The 15,252-nt window shown below is 37.4% G+C and overlaps 1 protein-coding gene across 36 annotated transcripts in view; it reads left to right on the top strand.

Moving 5' to 3' along the window:
* TCF4 (transcription factor 4) overlaps positions 1 to 15,252 on the top strand; it is a 412,677-nt gene that overhangs the window by 166,923 nt on the left and 230,502 nt on the right. For all 36 annotated transcript variants that reach the window (XM_016933751.4, XM_016933758.4, XM_063795736.1 and 33 more), the window contains 2 exons: positions 5,089 to 5,150; positions 8,112 to 8,208. In XM_016933751.4, the coding sequence (XP_016789240.2) occupies positions 5,089 to 5,150; positions 8,112 to 8,208 (159 nt within the window). The remainder of the gene's footprint in view (positions 1 to 5,088; positions 5,151 to 8,111; positions 8,209 to 15,252) is intronic.

The raw sequence follows: 15,252 nt of genomic DNA, 5'->3' as shown, positions 1-15,252 counted from the left end.
CATCTCAAAGTGCTGGGATTACAGGCATGAGCCATTGCACCCGACCAATATGTCAGACCCTGTAGAGGGGACTCATGCAGAATGAATCAAATAAGATGAAAATTTGTGGATTTTCAGATTGCCTCCTAAAGCAGCCAGCAATCCCATGGAAGAGTTACTAAATCTATCTTGGTTTAGGGTAAAATAAGAAATTATAAAAATCTTGAACTGAGCCCATTTCAGTCTTTTGGAACAGGAATTTCTATCATCTACTTGCTTTCTTCCTTTCTTTTTGCCCGGGGTAATATCTTTCTCTTTATTCTCCCATCTTGGAAAAAGGGTGGCAATAGAACAAGGGGGGGGCGAGAGCTAAATAGATTCAGCAGCTTCATCCCAGGCAGTTTTTCATTTGTCACTATGTTGCCTTAATGGATTTCACACATCTATTTCCTGTATATTGTTTAGTCTCACCTCTAGATGTAAACACTTCTCATACCACAATATTATCTTACTTTTCACTTTCTGCTGTTTTAACTCATTTCAATAAAGAACTAATGAGCCCACCATTGTACAGTACCACACAAGATGTTATTTGTGTCAAGTATGTTTCTTTCCTATAATAAACGTACATCACAGTTGGGTATGATATAAGTATATAGCTCTATAGCTGTATATATATTCACATGGTTATTTGGATAATAAATTCTGTGTACTTGCTGAACTATCGTATTGAGCCAGCCATACAAGTTTTATCATTGTGCCTACTGTTAATACTATGGGCTGCTATGGGATATTCTGTCCTCTGTGTTGGGAGCTCACAGATATTTTCTGTCTGGCTTAATACCAGGATTAGGTATGCTTCTCCTGGACACTTTGTGTGTTTTTGTCTGATGGTTATTGTCAATCTTGTTTCCCTCTCTGCTTTGTCTACTTAATAGCTTCTAAAGTTTTGACCCACCTCTAGCAAATAGCCAGTCCTTCACTGTGTGCATTTTGATAAACTCATCATACCTCTGGCCTTACTGTTCTGCTACTTTTATTTTGCAGTCGCTTGGTTCCTTCAAATATTGATTTCGTATATTTTGTGTTGTATGTGTTTCTGTAATCTTTTGTGGACACAAGAGTGGGTATAAACTCCCAAATAAATATATTCACTCTGCGTGGGGAGAAGTGACAGGAGGGAACGTTCAGCTGGTTAGACAGAGATGTGACATTCTTACTGGGGAGTCTTTACAGCAGTGGGCAGAGCTTCAGCCTCCTTTTGTGTCCAAGCTCTGCCATTTCCTGATCCCTTGGGCAAGTTTTCTAACCCATCTGAGCCTCCGTTTTCTCATGTATAAAACCAGAATACTAGTAAGGCATTTGAGAGTTTAGCGCAGTGTCTGACATACATTCAAGCTCACCACATGTGAGCTGTTACTCTTTCTTTGAGAGGTGAGGAACAGTTTAGGCAGAAGGAATAGCAGTTACAAAAACATGGTGGTATAAAAGACCGTGCAGTGTCCTGGTACCCTAGCAGGAGTAAGGAATGGCCAGGTGTAGGCCCTGTGCAAGGTTTACATGAAAATGAGTCTGGACAAGAACTTCTTGGATGCTCATGTGATGGAGGTGTATAGTGAATGCTGCTGAAGCCAGCAACCCAGACGGCAATTTTAAGATATGGAGTGAGAGAGGCTGCTGTTGGTGGTGTGGGGCATGCATTTGTCTTGTGTTACAGTGGAGTAGTCCTGTGGTTCTCAAACTCCTGTGTGCATAAAAGTTACCTGGGGACCTGTTAAAAACAGTTTTCTCAGCCCCATCCCCGGAGTTCTAGACTGAGTAGATGTGAGACGGACCCTAATAAGCCAATTTAAAAATGGGCATACAGGTGATTCAGGTGGCGGATACACTTTGAAATGCACTTGGTGGTGCACTGGAATAGTTATTGAGGAAATGCTAACTAAGAGGCAGGCCTGACAAAGTTCAAGGAGAGGGAAGATGGAAGAAAATGACTTCAAAGTAACATGTTTACATTCATTATGAATTACCATTGCGCATGCTATGGAAGACACTAGTTTATAGTGTCTTCTATGGATATGGATAAATGAGCACCGGTCCTATAGATTTTTTTCAAAGATAAAATATAATTAGAATTCATATGATTATTCTATTTATTAGGTTTGGGAGAGCTAGTGATTTGTCCTCATCCTTGAGATCGAGCAGGAGACCAAGGGAAGGGGAAGCCTGTTCAACAGAGAGCAATCAAAGAAAGAAAGGTGCAGCAGCGTGAGGTCAGGAAGTGGGAAAGATGGAAATGGGAAAGGGTGGAAAAAGAGCAGTCAGATCCGATTGGTCAGGAATCTATTTGTGAAGAAACCCAGCCAGTATTTAACCTGCTTTGAAAAAGCTAGACTTCCAGCATTTTTAATTAGTGGATTGCTCGCTTTTGAAATTGCCCAGTTGGGAATACTCAAGTTTTGATGTGTTTTATCTGCCTGCTAATTAGCAGGCTGCTTGGTTGACCATTACTTTCCCTTTTTTCTGTGGACAGAAGATGTATATGAAGGTCTCTTGGTACATTCCAGCTCAAGTCTGGCTTAAAGTGCATAAGAAAAACTGTGTATTTAATAAGAGTTCTTACTAAATTGTAAATCAAATTTTAATACATCTTTTCTCCAACTTGATTCCTTTTGCTCTAGCACAGGGCTTCTCAATCTCAACACAATTTTTATTTGGGGTCAGAACACCAAAAATATATATATATTTTTAGGGACAGGGTCTCACTCAGTTGCCTAGGTTGGAGTGCAGTGGCACAATCGTAGTTCACTGTAACCTTGAACTCCTGGGCTCAAGGGATCTTCCTGCCTCGGCCCCTCCAGTTAGCTAGGACTACAGGCAAGTTCCACCACACTTGGCTAATTTAAAAAATTTTTGTAGCGACAGAATCTTGCCGTGTTTCCCAGGCTGGTCTCAAACTCCTGGCCTCAAGCAATCCTTCTGCTTCAGCCTCCCAACGTGCTGGTATCACAGGTGTGAGCTGCTGTGCCCTGCACAGGGTATTTCTTACTGTGGAGAGCTGTTTTGTGCAATTACGAGATATTTAATAGCAACTCTTGGCCTCTGTGTGATCAATGCCACTAGCAACACCCAAATTGTGACAACCGAAACTGTCTCCTGGGTGGCTTTGCCAAATGTCCTTTGGGATGCAAAAGCCCCACTGACCTGGCAGTAGCGTCCTCTTTCCTCCAAGTCTCTGCCTACTTTTTATGTTTAAAATCCTCTTTTAAAATTGAAAAGATAAAATGAGTCCAAACAATTTGAAATCTTATAGTACTTATAGGGATTCAAATCTGTTCCTCCATTACTTTTTGGCCAAATTCAAGAGGAGAAATCTCTCAAATGAATCCAAGCTGGCTGTTATAGGTGAAAAGAAAGTCAAGATGCGCCAGACTTTTAAAAGCTTGCAGTGGTTGAGAGATTTTGTTATTTATACACTTTTTATTTTGGCTGAAAATATTTGGTTTTTGTTTAAGAATTAAGAGAACCGTGTAGGCTACAAAATTTATTTATGTGCGAATCCCAGAGGGTTGTAAGTAGCTTCTTTGTGTGCTTCAGTTCAACATATACAGGATAGGCCAGCATGTTGGATTGTTAAACAGCAGATCTAGGGAAGGTTTTACACCTTTTCTCTAGGCTTGGTGCAGTCCCGAGAGCTTTCTTGACATGCCTTGAAGCTCACAGTGCACTGATTTTAACTGTCCATAGGGGACATCTGTTTGCAGTTTGTGTTATCTGCTGAAGCACCAACTAAAAGGAAATGAAATAATATTTGTCATTAAAAAAAAAGAGAGAGAAGTTAATTTAATGGTAATAACTTAGTTGTTGTTGCTTTTCTATCTCTTAAGATATTCTGAAACTCCATGTACTCTACTGTATCCCAAAATAAATAAATTAATTATACTATGATTACTTCTGCTGATAATAAAATAGCAGTAATAATAAAAGGAATGACAGTAGAGCATTAAGAGAATAAACAGTATCACTGAAATGTGAGGAAACACAATAAATGGGATTGTGTCTCCTGAACCTTAGTTTCACACTTCCTCCTCCACTTCTGTCAGAGGGTGTTGGTGATGGCCGTCTGTTATCAGCCGTGATCAAAATAATATAACAGTGAAACTTTTTATACTTATGCAGGCCCTTTCATCAAAAATCTCACAGCCATTTCTAAATATAGAGCAACTGATCTTTAAAACACTTTTATGTTTTAAGCAATTAATATGGTAACTTAGCTGTTAGACTTTCCATCCTGCGTATTTGCCATTTGGAGCGTGGATGGAACATTTCGTAATCTACTCAGCATTAAAACTTTGCTGGTATTGAGTTTAGAATTCCAACTTTTCGATGGTTCATGTAGGTCTTTTCACTGTCATCTATCAAAACAAAACATTGCTTTATAATGGAATAACCGCATTCATTTCCACATATCAAAACCCAGATTAAGGATTGTAGACCAAATGGTATGTCTAGTTTAAAAAAAAAAGGAAAGACAGAGACAGTATTGTCTTAACCTAAAAAAAAGTTTTGTTTCAGTCCTAATATCCCCGTAATGTGCTGGTGGAAATAGACTACTGAATACTTTCTCAGTCTCATTTTCTGTTGCATGTCTGGTGTCTTCTGTGATAAGCCTGGGCTATGGAACAAAAAGGATCCAAGAGCATTATGGCGAGGATGCTAAAGGTGTTAGTGTGGATATTTACCTTAATTTAACTTTTTTTGCATTAAAGTTATGTTAGTGCATTTTTAAACTTATTTTATCCAAAAGATTGTAATAAAACTTTAAGTACAGTTTCACATCTATAAAAACTGAGGCTATCAAACACTGTGAAGGATGGAAGTAATTTTTATGTTTATACCTCTGGTTCCTGAGGGTCCAGTTCATTTCTACTGTGAATTTAAATGAGTTAATTTAAGTAGATGGGTCAGAAGCCACTATCATCATGGTAGCCCTGTGCCTGGTTCTTAATTAAAGGCAACAGGAGATTAATTTGAAACATTAATTTAAAAGTGCATATACAAAAAGAAAAAATTACTGCAAGAAAGCCTAAAGAACTTTTCTCTTGTCCCTAGATGTAGAAGACAGAAGTAGCTCAGGGTCCTGGGGGAATGGAGGACATCCAAGCCCGTCCAGGGTAAGTATATCTAATCTTTTCTCCCACAACCAGACATCCCACATATGTAAATTGACAAACAGAAGGTGTGTTTCTCTCTCTCTCTCTCACACACACACACACACACACACACACACACACACACACACACAGAGGCATGGGCATGCACACGCACACAAACACACACGCATATATGTGCATACTAAGTTTAATGAGGATCAGCTTGACTTTGGAATTTTTTTCCCCCATTCTCTTATTGGATGCTGTTATTCAATTTGACACCTGTTCCACTTCTGCTAACCAGAAGAAAACTCCTTCGTTACATGTTTGGTCTTTCTTTTGTCAGTTATTGATCCATATTACATAATGCTATTTGTTGTAGATGGAAAAACTTAAAAAAAATTCCTAATATCCCTATAATGTAGTGGTGTGAATAGACTACTGAATAATCCCAAAGATACTCTATGAAGTTCTATCCTACCAGTATAATCTACGTACTGAATCTGAGTTGATTTCGCTATGTAGACATGTTATCATTCCACCAGTAGGGACTTTGATCACTAGATGGATCATTCATTTATTTGCCCTCAACTTTTTGCTATTCTTCTCCACAGTTTTCCTACATGCATTGGTTGTTTCTTGGGGAAGACCCAAGGAATATAATGTAATAGGAATGTAATAGGAAGACCATGGAATAAGAGTTGGGTGGGTGGTTAAGCAATATGTCTTTCTTGTATGTATATGATCTTGGGCATGTCATTTCACCTCTTGGGTCCTCATTTTCTTATTTTGCAAAATGAGGAAGTAGAGCCAGAGGATCATCTGTGTTTCTTCCAGTTTAAATATTCATGATTTTGTATGAAATTTCTTTAACTGAATCATTGCTAGGCCCTCTAAAATCCATGTCAGTTTTTATGATGTACATACAATGCCCCAGATTAAAAGTACACTTCGTGTACATGGTAAAACCAGCATGTCTTCCTTTCCCAACCAGCTATATATAGATGAAGCATTCTGCAGGGAGGGTAACATTTTACTGTAAGTGTTCACACAAATTTGGGTTGGGGGAAGGTTCCATTTTGGCATAAGAGGCAAGGAAGGTAATCAAGCTGTCAAAATGAGGGCATTTCAGCAAGTCAGAGCTAGACATTTCCACCTGTCCTTGGCATTGTGATCCTTAGTCTAGTGTTCAGGGTACAGCAGGATCTCTAAGCTTACCAGTAACTTTGTGAGCCCTTACACCAGCTGTCGAGCTTGACATTCTAATGCTTTATATGGATGGGTTGAGGAAATCTTTCCTCCTCCTCATGTTACAGTCTGCACTTGCAGAAATAAATCCATTCCCCTTGACAGCAAGTGGAGATCATAGAACTCCCCTCAATTGTTTAGTTCATCCAGATTTTCACAATTTCTTATGATTTATCCATTCAGTACACATGGTACTTTTAATTGTGTTTCAGAAAACAAGGTCTGTTTAGAATCATCTTAATTTAGGATTAAAACTAACTAGCTTTTGGTTTTTGTTAGCTGTCCTGCCATTTTTCTCAAGGAATATATTGGTGAATAATTTCAAACCAATTTCGTGTAATTTATATTTTCTAAATCCAGAAGTTTGCATGAGACAAATCATTTGTGGCAGATTTATACCCAGGCGTACTTTCAAGGTCTCTCTTTTTTCATCTTAACATGGGGATAGTGTCTACCTTACAGCACTGTGCTGAGGATTAAATTAGATAATATATATTAAGCTTTTAGTACACTATCTAGGATGAGGACACTTAATAAGTGATAATTAGCATTATGCAATGCCTGGTATAGAGTGAGTGAGTGTACTATGATGGGTATTTAAAATGTAGCCTCTTTTTATAGATGGACATGTTGGCAGAATTAGATTACAGTATCAGGCAAGTTAATTGTTATACATGAGGAAAGGTGATTGAGAACGGGGTTGTTTTCCTTAAGGTTGAGGGGATGTGTCTTTTCCTTGTTCATGCAGCAGCCCTCTCTTTTGTGTGGGCAGATTTTGCCCTTTGGCTCACATGCAACCGATACCTCTGAGTAAATTTGACTTAGACTTTAATGGGCAGTTCCACCAGCTGAGCAGAATGACTTTTTCCCCCCTTTTTGGTCACTTTATGCACTTTAGTAGACTGAAAGTTGAACCATGTAGTATAGATGATTTTAACTCTTTCTTATTGCGTTATCAAATTTCCCCATTAAAATTAAGTAACTGGACAGCTTAAGAACATTGTTTTAATTTTAAATTCCCCTTAAAACAATAAGCTGATTGTAATAATGAAATATTTCTGTCAAAATTTGTCTGCTTTACAACTGGTTGTTTTTTGTGACATACTTTGTCCAACTCCAGAAATGCTAATTTATGCTAATGTTTTGATGTTCATATCATAGTTAAACCCTAATATTCTTAACTTTCTTATGTGTTAATTACTTATGTGACAATCTAGTTCTCTTACAACCACAATACCACAATAGTAACTATAATAAAACATTGAAACTTCAGTATCCTAACACCAAATGTTATTGTTTGAATGGCTCTATCTTGGTCTTTGAAAAGCAATTCATTGCATGCTATGCCTAATTTTCCTTTGTGGCACAATTTTGCTTTAATGTGGCCTTATTAAAATAATAATTTTTAACATAAGCAATATACTTTATATGTGTCTGGTGTTTTACATACACTATTTTATTTAATTATGTCAACAACTCCATGCAGTTGATACCATTATTATTATTCCTAAGATTTCTCAACTATTATGAGGAAAATTTGGACTTCGTAGACTCTAGAGCTTTCTTTTAGCCACTATACCTGTGAAAGTGCAGATTCCTTCTAGTGAAGTTCCAGGGAGGGAATAGTGGACTCCAATTTCTTTGGAGGGGGGAAGTTTTGGTAGTGGGGCTATGTTTGTTTATGTGCTGTTTATTAATATAAAATAATGACTTACACTGTCATTTTATTTACAGAACTATGGAGATGGGACTTCCTATGACCACATGACCAGCAGGGACCTTGGGTCACATGACAATCTCTCTCCACCTTTTGTCAATTCCAGAATACAAAGTAAGACCCATTTTAAATTAACTTACACTTTTTGAATGCTTAAGTTTTACTATAGAAGGTAAAACCACGTCCTAGACAGAGGTTCTGCTTTTAGAAACTTGGATATTTAGTCAGTTCACTTGTAATAATCTTAAATTGCAGAGAGGATTGGCAGTCTGTGTTTGGTAATAGTGCATTAAGGATTAAGTTTTACAAGCATATGGAATGAAATGCTTTTAGTGATACTGAATCTACGTGGAAATTTTGTTTTCCTTAGACCTAAAGCACGGACCACAGTTTCAATGTTGTATCAGTAGTTTCCTAAGTTAAGGTAGATGAAGTCAAAGTGGTGAATATTTAGAATAAAAATATCACTGGGCTTGTTGGTTAGCAGTGATATATAGTCAGTGTTAACCGTGATTTCTGCTAAAGGGGTTATGAAAATAAATGGTGTTAATGGGCTTAGTGTGCTTAAATCAGAGTAGTGCATTCAAGTTGAATTGTAAAATCTGATTGTATATTTATCAAGGCATGAACTTTAGTGCTAATGGCCTAGGCAGACCCCATCCTGCTTTATTAAAGCAAGTTACCTGTTAGTTTGAGGCTGTCTGTGAATCTCCGGCATGCCATTCATCCTGGCATCCTCAGCATGTTTTTCTGCTTTTGGCTACCCTGTAGGGATGTTTGTTTAACAGCAGTAACTTGAGCAATGAAAAGATGATTCCTAATGGCTTAAAAGGTCCCAATAGCTGGCTACTTTAGTTTTGATTGAAAAAAAAAAAAAGATCTTTGTTCTAGTAAACATGAGTTCTTAACAATATTAGTAAATCTCTCAACCTGGCCAAATTCTCTTGAGAATCTGTCAATAAGTGAAGTTAAATTTCTTGGTACAATCTGTTGGACAACACTCCAAGGAAACACACACAGCAGTGATTATATTTTTCTGAGACCATAACGGCAAATGCTTCTAAAGAATGTCATGATTTTAAGCTTTGGAAGCTATACCAGTTACTTCAGGTCCTTGAATCTCAGGCATTCTTTGAAAAATCACCATCAAATCCATCTAAATGGATTTCAGATATTTAACACAAAATAGTCAAAGCAGATAAATACTAGCAACTTATTTTTAATGGGTAACATCATATGTTCGTGCCTTTGAGTATCTTACCAACTTTGAGAACCACAAAGTTGGTTTTGGTCATAGAATGTTCTTATTTTTGTGCTATTTTTGCCTTCAAAGTAGTAAATTTCGTATTTACGTTTTAACATTGTAACTCAAACAGGAATCCCAGTTCTTTATCAGTTGTTGATAGAAAGGTGCATTGTTTCTTGTTCTCAGGATATGTAGATACAGGTGACCAGATATATTTATCAACTTAGATTTTAAAAGGCAGCTTTTGACTCTTCAGTGTCAATAGTTATGATTTTATTTCTAACACCCTTGCTTCTCTATTCATCTCCACACAACCACTTAGAATAAAAGATTCATTTGAAAATATAGTCTTGAGAAGTAGCACCTAAATAATATACTAACTTCCTTGGATCCTAAAATGATCCTCCAATGAGCTACAGTAAGAAAAATAGAATAAATAAATACTCATAGGGAGACGCTTATGTTATCTATGTGAAAAAAGTTTTAACTCTAAAGAACAACTTGATAAATTAATATTACAGAATACACCAAGCAGTACAAACAGATTAAATGATTGTTCTGTTCATGTTTCCTCATGGGCAACTGCTTTACAAATCAAATTAGTTTTTCAACCCAAATAGTATTTAAAATATAAGTGGCCTGACAGTCTAGAGCGGAGAGAGCTGATTCTTTTCACTTAGTTGTCGTTTAGGCTGCAAATCCATGTCAGCTTTGCTCTTTTATCCTGTCTGCCCTCCTTCCCATTAAACTCTTAAATATGGAGACCAAGACAGTCTCCTGCATTGTGATAGGAAATGCTACTATGTCCACGAGGCCCCCACCCACTGTTCCCAGTGAAAGGACTTCTCTGTTAGATAAGCTGTCTGGTTTGAAACATGGCTCTTTATTGTTTACAAACTGCTACATTTTCCACCTCAAGCAGATTTTTGCACAGAAAAGAATTGTGCTTAGGCTAAATGGTTTATCTGACATTAACGGCGCAGTGTCAGACTGGGGTCAGGGAAGTCGCCCTCAGAGCGAGAGGGCATTGCGCGGTATGCAAAAAAAAATGGGAAAAGGGAGAAAAAGACATTGAAACAAGTATGAAATACCTTACATTTTTAGTTTAGAGAAGAATAATTTTTTTTAAGAGAATTGACTCTTATGCTGCATTAAAAACTCTTCCCATCGCTATAATTTCTCACATGCCCGATGCCTTCTTGATTGGGTTGCGTATCTGAAGGCTAGATTCGGGGAACAAAGATTCTCATTGATTTTGCCCAAGCTGCTGTTTATTTAAAATGAAACCACTTTTCAGATGAGCCATATTTGGTGTTATGTTACAGCTTTGCAAAGAAAAGATAGATCATTTTCAAGAAATTAATGGCAATTAATTTACGAATGATAATAAAAACAAAGTAAGATCTATTGGTGTAGGGGACAGTTTGAACTCATAGCATATATGCTGTTCTAAACCGCACTTTGTGTCCAGACCCAGAGCCCATGTTGTGACCTTTGTGGATATTTTCCTTCTACCAAAAGAAGGTAGTAGACTTTAGCATAAGTGTTTGACAGCACTCCAGTCTCCACTTTCAGAATGTTTAACTGGTTTTCGTTAAAACTACAAAGTATTTGTTTCTGTTTCAAAGGCTTAATTCTGCTGTGATGTCGCATCAGGGTAAAAGCTATAGCATCAGAAATAAATCAGCCACTTTATTGGAGCAGATTCTCTATTGTCAAATCAATCAAGCCTGTGACTGAATTAGGCGTCTGCTACAGAATTAAGTGACACTAATTTTATAGGAAAGAGTTATTAACTGCAGATGACCTGATTTTTTTTTCCTTTTTTTGGTGAACTGTTCATTTAGTAAGGTTTTATTTTATTGCAAAGAAAGAAAAAAGTACTGGACTACTCTTTCCTTTTGAGAGTGGATTATCATTAATTATGTATTTTGTTCTTTATGGCAGTATACAATTTTAGGGAAATGATAACAGGCATTGCTAGTATATTTGTTTATAACCTCTTTTATGGTAACGAAACCCATTATTACAACTCTGAACTTCTTGATTTCACATGAATGGTTTTGCATTTTATAGATTTTTAAACATAACGCTTCTATTTGGCACTGAAATTCCAAAACTTAGTTCATTTGTGTCTCTATTTCAAATTTATGCAAAGTGGGATATAAATTATAAGAGTAATAAAGTGTTTTAGCCTAGGCAACATGGTAAAACCTCATCTCTACCAAAAATACAAAAACTTAGCCAGGCGTGGTGGCACACTTCTGTGGTCCCAACTACTTGGGAGGTCAAGGAGGGAAGATCTCTTGAGCTCAGGGGGCGGAGGTTGCAGTGGGCTGACGTCATGCCATTGCACCCCAACCTGGGCAATAGAGTGAGATCCCATCTCAAAAAAAAGTAATAAAATGTTTGTTTTAATTTATTCTTTTAGAAATAAGCTTGTGTGTGTGGAAAAATTGCACTATTTGATAGTTTGTGAATCCCTAAAGTAAATAAAACACCCATGTGTGGTTATACATGCATGCACACACATGTACACCCATACACACAATGTATGTATCATGCTAGAAGACTTAATGACATTTCTTGGTTTATAAGATTGTTTTGTATTCCTCTCTGTGGTTATAGTTGTCATACAGGGTTTTAGTGGTTGATACTTGTAAGTCTTTTAAAGAAGAACCTAACTAACAGAAACAAAAAGCAAGCTCCTAAATTTTTTTTAAATAGGTGTGAATAGCCTTTGTGTTTGTTTTGATGTTGGCAGGGTTGAGAGATGTCAGTACTGACTGCCTACGTTGACCAATTCATATACTTTTACCTGACATTTACTAAGAACTCACTCGTTGCTTTCATTGTGTAGATACATGCCAGGTTGCATTTTGCCTTAGTTGAAATTCCATGCATTGTTTTATATCTGGAGAAAATAAATCATTTCTTCCTTGTGACTGCCTATCATTATTAATGATTATAATGTACACTGGACCTATTGGAGACTTCTTCATTGCAGTTTTTAAACAATTTGATGAAACCTTCCTAGGTGGTCCGTTGGATACCTTTCAGAGTATGCTAATGGTAGAAAGGGTGGATGAGTCTAACTCCTCTGTTTTTTTAAGAGGGTTATTTATATGCTATGGAATAGTTTGAGAATCCTGGCAAGAAGTGTATGGAAAGGATATGGACATTAAAAAAAACTTTTTTTTCCTTTGTCAAGCACTAAACTTTTGCAGGTAATTGTCCAGATATTTTTACAATGGTACACAATATATTTTCTAGCTAAAACTGTTTGCTCCAAGGAAGGAGCTAAGCATTCCATTTTCCTTTTATTATTCCAGAGCATCGATTGAAAGCTAGATTGAGGATAAGCGAGCAAGTTGCCCCATAAAATTACATACATGCATTTGTGACTGAAGGGTGTGAAAAGCGATACTTTTGTACATTTGGCTACAGCTTAGTTCCGCATCGGGGCTATGCTTTCACATGGCCCATTTTGAATGGTTCAGTTTCCTTACTGTGGTATTTGGTTCTAGTCCTACTCATGGTACTCTCCCAGAGCATTAAATAATTTACCGCCATAGGGTAGCTGGGTTCTAACCTAGCTCAGCAGAACATTTTTCTGCTGGATTAGATTGAGGTTTCAGGCAGAACTGAAGAAAGCTGCTGGCTTACAGGATGACCTTTGAATCTCATCTGGGTTAGCGGTTGATATTTTGATTTGGTTACTGTGGTCATATTGTGACAGCTGCTAGCTCATTATAATTCGGTTCCACTGCTCCGTTTGCCTAGCAGGAATATTTAGGTTTGTATTACTTCAGAGTGTTTATGGCTACCCTGAGTTTAGCCCAGCATAAAGGTGAAGTGTTGTGAGTGTTTTCAAATCCCAGTGGCAGAAGCGGGTGCCACAGTCTTCTTGTAAAACAGCAAATGTGAGTACATGCTAATACAGGGAGTTTTACTCTTCATTGTAAAACAGAGAATAACCAATGAATCAGCTTTTACTAGGAAAAGTGTTTTTGGAAGCCTTAATGTACAAAGGAAAAGCATGACTACAAAGAAACATAATTTTTCAAAGCACGCATGAGATGTTACCTGACTTCATGGTTAGATATTTTGTTCTTTGCAGAAGTGTGAGTATTAGGAAATAGTAAAACCTGTACATTAATGGCAATCATTTGATGTTTGAAAGTTCCAAAGGTCAAATAATCTTTAGTAACTTCATAAGAATGGAACTGTGAATATAGACGTCAGCTCTAGAAATTTTAGTTCACTTTTTAAATGCAGCGAAATTAGGTAGTGATACAAGCAGGCCCCTTTGCTAGTTCATTAGTTAGGGACATCTTGGTGTGCTTCTTTTTTTTTTTTTTTTTTTCAATAACACCTTTCAGCTTGATGTTATCTCGACATCAACTCTTAAGTGTTGGACTTATAATGTGGCACAAGTAATTTCTGAGAAAGGAAATTATTAATTGTGGTCTTATTTGATTTTACTTTGGGAATTTTCATTTCTTTAATGTTAAATTTAAAATGCCCTCCTGAAATATTAACAAGTATGACTCGTTTGAGCCTCATCGCTGGTGTTTTTAGCAATCTTGATTGTTGAGCTAAGGCTGGTAGTCAGGAGTCAGGAGAACTCAGTTTTTCTTTCTTCTACTTCTTCCTTTCTTCTTGTTCTACTTCTCCGTCTTCTTTTTCTTTTCTTTCTTTTCTTTTCTTTTTTTTTTTGAGACAGAGTCTCTCTCTGTTGCCCAGACTGGAGTTCAGTAGGATGATCTCTGAAGCCTCAACTTCCTGGGCTCAGGTGAGCCTCCCACCTTAGCCTGCTGAGCAGCTGGGACGACAGGTGTACACCACCACATCTGGCTAATTTTTATATTTTTAGTAGAGATGGGGTTTTACCATGTTAGCCAGGCAGGTCTTGAACTCCTGACCTGAAGTGATCTGCCTGCTTCAGTCTCCCAAAGCCCTGGGATTACAGGCGTGAGCCACCACGCCCAGCCAAGAATTGAGTTTTCTATTCTGTTTTGCTACAGCTGCCTGTGGGTCCTCTGGTCAGGTCGTTTTCACATCTTTAGGTTGAGGGAGGAACAGCTCTTTAGGTGATCTCTGAGGTAATTTTATTATCTAATGGTCCATTGATCTTTCTGATATGTCATTTTATCCTTACACTGTATTTTCTCTTTGGAGATGTTTTATTGTTCTTTCTAATCCATTCATCTCTATTTTATGAATACCTTCAAGTGACTTTGCCAGTGATGTGTTTTCCAAATGTAATTCTTTAAAGCCTAACTAAAATAGATATTCCTTTTATATGTCAGCTGATTCCAGATCTATAGCTAAGGAATTGGATTGGTTGGGGATAAATAAAATAATAACTCGTTAAGTTGAGTCACCAGGAGAAAAGTTCTGTGCATAGATCAGTATTTAGCATAGAGGTTGTAGGACCTCAATAAATGACTGTCGAGTGAATCAGGGAATTAGATAGATAGGGTTTAAACGTTGAATGAAAAGCCCATACATTAAAGTTAGGCCTATACCTTACTGTACCAAGAAGAAGACCCTAAACCAGAGCCAGTCATATAGAAATTCACATTTTATTCTATAGGACTATATCCTTGACTGGGCAAAATATTCTGCCAAGATAGGAAACGGGCCATATTACAGTGTGGCCTGTTTCAGTTTTCAGTACACCACAGATTATTTTATATATAAGCGGAAATAAGTAAAATCAATAATATTTTGGGTCAGGCATAGTGCCTCATGCCTGTAATCCTAGCACTTTGGGAGGCCAAGGTGGAAGGATTGCTCGAGCCCAAGTGTTTGAGACCAGCCTGGGCAACATAGCGAGATCCTGTTTCTACAGATAATAAAAAAATTAGCTGGGTGTGGTTTTATGCACTAGTGGTCCCAGACATTCA

The sequence above is a fragment of the Pan troglodytes genome, chromosome 17, assembly GCF_028858775.2.
Source record: "Pan troglodytes isolate AG18354 chromosome 17, NHGRI_mPanTro3-v2.0_pri, whole genome shotgun sequence".
Lineage (NCBI taxonomy): Eukaryota > Metazoa > Chordata > Mammalia > Primates > Hominidae > Pan > Pan troglodytes.
The sequence above is the reverse complement of the archived record's forward strand: the minus strand, read 5'-3'. Positions and strand labels throughout refer to the sequence as shown.